Source organism: Lactuca sativa, chromosome 3, assembly GCF_002870075.4.
Source record: "Lactuca sativa cultivar Salinas chromosome 3, Lsat_Salinas_v11, whole genome shotgun sequence".
NCBI classification, from domain to species: Eukaryota; Viridiplantae; Streptophyta; class Magnoliopsida; order Asterales; family Asteraceae; genus Lactuca; species Lactuca sativa.
Window position 1 is genome coordinate 270,867,984 of NC_056625.2, and position 9,239 is coordinate 270,877,222.

Genomic DNA, 9,239 nt, shown 5'->3' on the forward strand with positions numbered 1-9,239 from the left:
CTAAAAGTCGCTCTATCGTAAGTTCACTATTTACGCTTCCCGGTGTTGTGCCGGTTCCGTCGTGAAACTTCGACGGGTCATAACTTTTTCGTTATAACTCGGATTTCGGCATTCCTTATATCCCCGGAATCCTTGTTTCGACCACTACAACTTTATTTAAATATATTGGGCTTATCTCACACTCTAATTTTGATGCTTATTTTTATTCTTTATTAATTATACATTTATAATTAAACAATAAACACATAAACACACATAATTCACATAATACTCAAATATTTCATCTTTATTACTTCAAATAGAGTTTCAATAGTTGACCTAGACTATTACATTGACAAATATGCTTAGCCCTGAAACCCGGACGTTACAAATATACCATCACTAACATCACAATACTCGTCAAAACTCGAGGCATCTCAGACACTACAAGTTCCCTGGTCTTGTCTCAGCCTTCCTTAATTTGAGTACGGATCCTCTGCTTTCAGTAGTACGGGCCCATACTACCTTCCACATCTATCCGTACTTTCCTCAAGAACTGCCTTGACTCCACCAAGTCCCGTTTACTGCTACTGCTCTCTTCTACTCTCATCCTAGGCTTGCCCTAGGGAAAATCTCTGACTCCACACAAACCAATCCTTAGCTGTGGAAGGCCTCCTTGTAATGCCAATTAGCCATCACCTGAATACCATCACATGTGACGAGGCTCAGATAATCCTCCGAGTAAAATACTCATCCCTAAAACGGTTAGACTCAAACGAGAGCTGCGCAATAAGGCCAAATCCAACACTCTAGATTATTCAACCCTGATCACATGTGAGGTGACGTATTCACCTGATGGCTAACTCCCATCACTCAGAGTCCTATAAAGCACAAATCAAGCAGCATTCGAACACAGGAAACAACTCAAGCAAATATATCCTCATAACGAGAAACTATAATAGCATGTAATGTTAAGCTCATACTATTAGGCATAACATAAACAGACTATCCCACTACTGTCTACTCAATACTAGCATGTTATTCACATAAAGCTGGAACACATATAGCAGGGACATAAGGCATCCTCCTAGATCCTTAGTCCTATTCTAGCATGTTGTTCTACTGAGACTGAAACTGATAATCATAGCATAAACTTGTATGGGTAATTTAGGAGTACTTACTTGAGCTTGGCTGATCGCATGCACCACACCCTTTTCTCTTTCTCAAAACGCTTTTCTTTTTAAGTTTATTTTTCAAAAATTATTTTGAAAACATTTTTCTTTTTGAAAACCTTTTACCATTTCCTTAGTTTGAGTCCAGTCATACCCGAAAGTATGCCTGAATCCCTCAAACCAAGTCTCTGATACCAACTTGTAACATCCCAAAAACACAATCTAAAAATTTCGTTTAATTAAATAATAAAAACCATAGTCGATAAACCTCATATAAAAATCATAAGCAATGTATCTCAAAATTTTATAACAACTGTCAAGTATATCATAGTATAAACATCCCAGGCTGAACAAATGGTGTGTGCACTGCAATCTTCACGAGCTCCTCTTTTGAGAACTGAGTACCTGAAACCAACAACTGAAAACTGTAAGCACAAAGCTTAGTGAGCTCCCCCAAACTACCACATACCATACAATAACACATATTGGGCCTTGCCCACTGCATCGGACCGTTATCCGGAAACTAACCAGGGCCTTTCCCTCTGCATCGGACCGAAGTCCGAAAACTGCATCGAACCGATGTCCGGAACTAACCAGGGCCTTGCCCTCTGCATCGGACCGAAGTCCGGAACTGACTGCATCGGACCGAAGTCTGGAACTGACTAGGACCTTGTCCCCTACATCGGACCGAAGTCCGGAACTAATTGAACATAACATAGCATAACATATCAACTAGCATGAACACATATACTACATACTGCATCGGACTAGGGTCCGGAACACATAACACAAAACATGCTTGAATCAAAAAGACATCAAGCAATCCAACTACTGCATCCGACCGAGGTCCGGAACTACTACTAACTAAACAGGCGGGAATTGTGGTTGTAGACTCGTTCCTACTGGAAGGAAACTCACCTCACACTACTGAAGTCCCGTAGACACAATCTCATACTACTGAAGTCCTACAGACTCAACCTTAGCTGCTGGATGACAGATTCCCGAACTGTCAACACCAAAATAACACCCAATTAATAATTGGGTTCTAACACATAACTACATTACCCCTAGCTTGGCTTACCCAATCCCAAAGCCTAATCCATAGGCCCAAAGTCAACTAGGGATCAAAGCCCAACATATGGCCTAATTTTCCAAATTGGGCCCAAGCCTCTAGATGGACTTCCCTTAAGGCCCAATTGCTCAGTCTGGTCCAACATGTCTCATTCTAAGGGCCCAATATCATACAACCGTCTAGGCCCAAACTATGGCCCATCCATGGCCCAATTTTCCAAATTGGGCCCAATCCTTCATATGGGCCTTACCCTAGAGCCCAACTAAAGACTCTAGTCTATTTGATTATTCTTGGATGGCCCAACACAAAGCCCAAGTGAAATTAGGGTTTCACATAAAATGATAATTAGAGTTAAGTGTTTCTTACTTAACCCATTAAGAGGCTAACCCGCTAAGGACTTAATCCACTAAGGACTTAATCCATTAAGTCCATTATTGCTTAGATTAATTTCTGCCAATGATTATTAAATAATATTTCACTTATTAAATAATTCTCGTGTATGTCCTGATAAATTCTCAAATATTAGGATTTTCTCAATTAGCCCATTAAGGACTTGATCCATTAATTCCTTTACTCTACCAGATAAATGGCATGGAACAATTTGGGCTTAATTCACAATCCAATCCCAATGGCCCACCAGTGGGCCCAATAAGACTAAGGCCCAATACTCATAATTAGTGTTTTCCACCCAAACATGGCCCAATAGGCCCAAAGCCAATCTCTAAGCCCATTAGGGTTTGCTAGTAGGGCATCACCCACTACCACATCAGGTAGTGGTGGTCAATGGTAGTTCACGGTGGTGGTTTGATTCATTTTCATTATTCCAAATTCAAATTACATTTTACAAAGCTAACTCAATTAACCACACACACACACACATTAAACTAATCACACACACACACACAGCCACACTGTGGTGGCCGACGGTGGCTCGCGGCGGCAGCCACCACCTCACGGTGGTGATGACCCTTCTTCTCAATTTTCCAACCAAGCATGGCAGACACACTAAGAAAAATACTCTTCTATGCTCGAGAAATGGATCCGAAACTCCCACCTACAGTGGTCGGAGGCGACAGAAACATCGACATTGCTTTGACAGCCACCACCTCGTAGTGATGGTAGCGTTCACTAATGATCTACTGCCTAGCAACACCTTAACCCCGCATTTCATGTCGTCTGGTGCAAGGCGCTACACCCACGCCGGCAGCGGAGGCTCGCGACGGCTTTCTGACTTCACTGCACGCCGGAAGAAGAAGACCACGGTAGCTTCACAACTCTGGCAAGGGCAGCAACTAAGGGTGCTCCATCTTCAGTGGGTAAGGAAGCGGTGGTGGCAGCACTGAGGTCGCTGGCGGCCTTCGCTGCTCGGGAAAAGTTATGGTGGGATCGCGATGGCGGAGGAAGGATAGAAGCAGCTCCGATTGTCTACTTCCGATCGTTCACGGCTCTACAGGCGGCAACAGGTGACGAGATGATGGCACTTGTCGATGAGGCAGTAGGCGGGACCGGGCTTTCAGGCTTGGTGACGCAAATGGTGGCTGAGGAGGCTCCAATGGTAGTAGTGGCTACCAGAAAGAATGACATGGCGGCTGTGGTTCTTGTGCTAGGGTTAGGGTTTGGACCCTTAAATACCTGCCTCCATACATAAGTTTGCCATAATATCAAGATCAACCCTCCCTTTCTCTTTTTCTTCCAAACCAAGGCCATAATTTACCTTTCCCACCCTTGCTCATGGAATTTCTTTCATATCTAGTCCCACAGTTACAGTTCAGCCCCTCCTTACGAATTATTCTTCAAATAAAGAGCATATGTTACCTTTTAAACCCTGACTTTCAAAACTCTTTACAATGAAGTTCAAAATTACCGTTTAGCCCTTGTTTCTCATAATCTATCAATCTTAAGTCCCGATAATTTACCACATGGTCCTTACCTTCATAAATACTTACAAGACTAATCCGGAACTGACACTTTTAATCTTCGACTTCTAAAATTCTTCACAAATTAGTCTGGGACTTATATTTATTAATTTATTTAAATAAATGGGGAGTTACATTCAGATACTGTTGCAAGTACTGAATCAGACTCGACAGGTGGAGGAGCCCTGAAACGGTATCGTTTATTGGATGATATTTATGATGAGTGTGATGAAATTTTATTCATGCATGATAATGAGGAGCCTTTTTCATACTCCATAGCTAGTGAGAATGTTGATTGGGTAAATGAAATGAGAAGTGAACTGGAAGCCATTGAAAGAAATAACACTGGGAATCTGGTTGAACTCCCACCAGGTCAAAAACCTATTGGTCTCAAGTAGGTTTACAAACTAAAAAATGATCCGAAAGGAAACTTTTTGAAGCACAAGGCAAGGTTGGTAGCAAAGGGCTATGTTTAGAAAACTGGGATAGATTTTGATGAAGTCTTCGCACCTGTTGCACGACTTGAAATAGTACGTATTTTGCTTGCTCTTTCAGGTAAAAACGGATGGATTGTGTATCACCTTGATGTAAAATCTGCATTTCTAAATGGTGATTTGGAAGAGGAAATTTTTGTAACTCAACTGGAAGGGTTTGTAAATAATAATAAACCAGGAAAAGTATACAAGATGTCAAAAGCTTTGTATGGGCTTCGTCAAGCTCCTAGAGCTTGGAACTCTCGTCTGGACAAATGTCTGAAAATTTTTGGATTTACAAGAGTATGTAGTTTACACAAGAAAGAGGAATAGTAAGCTCTTAATAGTTGGGATGTATGTTGATGATCTGATTGTTACAGGAAATTGTAGTAATGAGGTGAAGCTCTTCAAAGAACAAATGCATCAGGAGTTTGAAATGAGTGACCTTGCCTCATTGTCATACTACCTGGGTATTGAAGTGGGTCAGGAAAAACATGGTATTAGTCTAAAGCAAACAACTTATGCAAAAATATCCTAGAGAAGGCAGGCACGGTTGAGTGCAACTCATGTAAATACCCAATGGAACCCAAGCTAGAGCTAACGAAATATAAAGAGGGAGACCCGGTAAATTCCACGGAGTATAGAAGCATCATTGGAGGTCTGAGATATATCTCACACACTCGACCTGACATCTCTTATGTTGTCGGATTGTAAGTCGATTCATGGAGAGATCCACAATCAAGCGTCAACAAGCAGTGAAACATATTTTGAGATATATCAAAGGAACCATTGATTATGGCTTAAAGTACACCATGGGGAATGGAGAAGACATTATAACCGGGCACATTGATAGTGTTCTTGCAAGGGACGTAAATGACAGATGAAACACATAAGGAATGATATTTTATCGTAATGAAAATCTGGTTACTTGGACGTCGCAAAAACAGAGGAGTGTAGCTATTTCCTCTTGCGAAGCAGAATTCATGGCGTCGACAATTGCAACGTGCCAAGGGATATGGATGTGTCGTTGCTTAGTGAGTTAACAAGAAAGAAAGTTAGTCTAGTGGTGCTGCATGTTGACAACAAATCAGCCATAGATCTGATAAAAACCCAGTGTTTCATGGGAGAAGCAAACACATAGACAAAATGTTTCATTTCATATGTGAGTGTGTCGAGAATGGATATATAAAAGTCATGTATGTGAGCAGCAAGGAACAGAAGACAAATATTCTCATAAAATCCATGGCAAGTAAAAAGTTTGAAGAAATGCATAACTTATTGGGAGTGAAGCAAAAAAAAAATTAGGGATTCAGAGGGAAATATTATTATAATCCTTAATATTTATTATATAAGAAAAGAAGAAGCGAGTGGTAAGTAAATGAGTTCCTTTGTTAGGGTTGTTAACATTTATGCATAAGTCTTATCTTTTGTTTTAATTAAGGCTGTCAAGCTACCTTTACCATTTATGTATGTTTAGGTGTTGTAGTCAAAAAAGTTAGAAGTAGTTGTCTAGTTTAAATGTTTGTCCTCTGACTATTTATTTCTATTTATTTATGCATTTCATCTTAAGACTACTGTCATTCACAACTAAAACCAACCCAACTATCAATTAAAAAAAATTATCTCTCTTCCACCTACACAATCAAACTAAACCAATTTTTCACACCCATCAGCAATCCAACCCAAACTAAACTTTTATATTATTTATAATTGTTTTTTATTATATTATAAAATCTAAATATTATACATTTTTTAAATTATAAACCAAAATTTTCGACTATTTTTAAGATTATATAGACAACATAAAAAAAATAAAAAAAAATTATTAACATATATCAATATTGGTCTTTATTTGTAGACAAAATTATTTTCATATTTTAGTGTGTTTTGTTTATTTTTATAGCAAAAATAAAAATAAACTAATTACAATATAATTCTTAAAGTGCAAAAGAGTTAAAACAAATTAATAAATAAAAAAAATGAAATTGACAACTAAGATTTGATGGAGCAACTCTGGTTTTAAAGGATTTTTTTTTTATCTTTTTTAATTGAAATATGATAACCAACTAAACATTTTGTTCCCAGCAGAATACTCTAATAAACTCCATTATATAAAGTCTTTTTCAATACTCTAATAAACTCCATTATATAAAGTCTTTTTCAAATTTCATGAGTAATTAATTAATAATTTATATTTTCTCTCTCGCCTCTAACTATTTTTCTCTTTCCTGCTATCATTTAATATCTATAATTTAATATGTATTCTCTCTCTCTCTGTGTGTGAATAGGATAACACAATTTATATTTTTTTGTTTATATAAATATCATAACTTAAATTTGTTCGATTGTATGGGAAAATACAAGATAATATTTTATACACTCTTTTTTTGCATTTTATTTAAAACATATTCATAATTATTATATCAATTTAAATATGCTACGCAATTACCTTTTGTGGTAATTAATTATGATTAAAAAGTAGATATAATATAATAATAATGAATAGTCTAATAACATATAATATAATAATGGGTAATAGTTTTAAAATAAAGATCGTTCGATGGATTACAATTACTTTTACATAAGTTGTTTTTTTTTTTTTTTTTTTTTTTTTTTTTTTTTTTTTTTTTTTGAAAAAGCACAGTTTTAATTTGTTTCTAGTTAGTTTAAAAAAAAACATTTTTTCGTAAACAGGTTTACCTTTTAATATATATATATATATATATATATATATATATATATATATATATATATATATATATATATATATATATATATATATATATATATATATATGGAAATCAATATCAAAATGAATTAAATTATATGGAATAGTGAATGATACTATGACATTTTATTGATATTTATAGAGTTTAATTATAGAGTATAATGTATTATAGATGACTTTAGTTGAATGAAAGAAAACGTGTGACACAATACTAAATTCTTGGCGATTGCTCTCTTTCTCTCTTTTTTTAACTGCATATACACGAAAACAAGCTTTCCATCTTCTCATTTTTTCTGCATAAAAAGAAGTGATTCAAAAGGCAATAAACCAACATTGGACATGCTCTAATACATAGGATTATAGTTTGTTTCAAACACTGATCTATAAGAAATGACTAATATATTAGTGTCACACACACACCTTATTACACAGTAACCTCTATAACTCTACTGTGTTATTCATCAAGCACAATATTTGTCATCATGACAACATTTATTTTCAAACATATATAAGTGTTAAAAACCATCCAAACCCATACCCACTAACAGAACACAATATAAGATACAGATTAGACTAACAACGAAGGTTACCGCCTGGTTGAACACCAAATTGCCTGCAATAATCTGTGTAGTACGACACACGTGAAGTCACAGCGGCTGCATTCCCATTATCGCATTCAATCTTATTGACAGCCCTGATTGAAGCTCCGAAACCATTGCCAGAAGCGAAATCCCAATGAGCATGCTCCATCCAGAACCATAGCGCTGTCTTGAAGGAAACCACTTGGTCTGTAGCCACGATATCTGGGTTCCTAAGCAAATCTATTCCAAGGTTCTTTCCGGCTTCACCATAGTTGTAGTTATATGAAAGTTGAATTGCACCTCTTCCGTAGTAGCCTTTATTAGAGATGCACGGATAATCCTTCTGCTTGGTCCTATCGCAGTAGTCTTTTGAACGCCCACCTGTCTCTTCTATGTAACAAAAGTCTGTGCATGCATGTATACTACGTTAAAGTATGCGAACAGAAACAACATGTATTACAAAAATCAAAGAACTTGAAGAAAAAGTTTAAAATAGAAAGATTTTTTTGGTTCTAGTTCGTCTAAAATTGTCAGTTCATACAAAGCACTATAACTTACGACCAGTCTCATGTGTAACATGAGCAAAGAAAGCTGCAATTTCACGCTTGGAGTCGTCAATTGAACCAGATCTACCAAAATGTGGGTAGTCTCTCAAGACTCTAAGAAACGTGTCTCGTGTATAAAAACTTCGTCCAGGACAGTTGCTCGCAGACTTCGCAACAATCCCATTGAAAAATGCAGTGCTCACTATACCAGGGACGTCTGCATTATTATTAGGAGCTGGAAGTGAACATGGGCCTTTTCGACAGTCTTTCCCGCAATATTCTTGTGTTGTGCCACAGTAACCGTACTTACTACAACACTCTTGCCGACCACAGTTACAACTCTGGGATGCAACCGGATCAGGGAGGAGGATTCCGGCAAGAAAAAGTCCGGCGAAGAGGAGTGTTGGAAGGGTTGTTTTCATTTTCGTTTGTGTGGTGTTTGAATGTAGAAGGTTGAAGAGGGATATAAATAAGGTGAAAGTCTCCCCCAAAGTCTCCCATTATTTAGTTTTGGAAAGTACCGTGAATATTACGTTGTGGAAATTCCATTACATGTTTACTTAGTGTGTATGTACATACTTTGTGAAATTGAATGTCAAGACTCTAGTCATGATAAAGCTTTTTGAAATTCAAAGCATGTGGTTATGACTTAAACATTGCATGGTATATTTGTTATTAATTGTCATTGATCATCATCTCATATGGGTATATGGGTCATGGTTTGATTTTGTGCGAGTTCCCACTTCCCAACATAGGACTTAGGAATTCGTTCT

At 37.1% G+C, this 9,239-nt stretch overlaps 1 protein-coding gene across 1 annotated transcript; it reads right to left on the reverse strand.

The window, feature by feature from the left end:
* Nucleotides 1-7,722: 7,722 nt before the first annotated feature.
* Nucleotides 7,723-8,922, reverse strand: LOC111908675 (endochitinase EP3). Its single transcript, XM_023904480.2, has 2 exons — nt 8,480-8,922; nt 7,723-8,326 (listed from the first exon to the last, which is right to left on the reverse strand). Exons 1-2 carry the CDS (start codon nt 8,886-8,888, stop codon nt 7,914-7,916), a joined length of 822 nt encoding a protein of 273 aa, XP_023760248.1. The 5' UTR covers nt 8,889-8,922; the 3' UTR covers nt 7,723-7,913.
* Nucleotides 8,923-9,239: the final 317 nt, after the last annotated feature.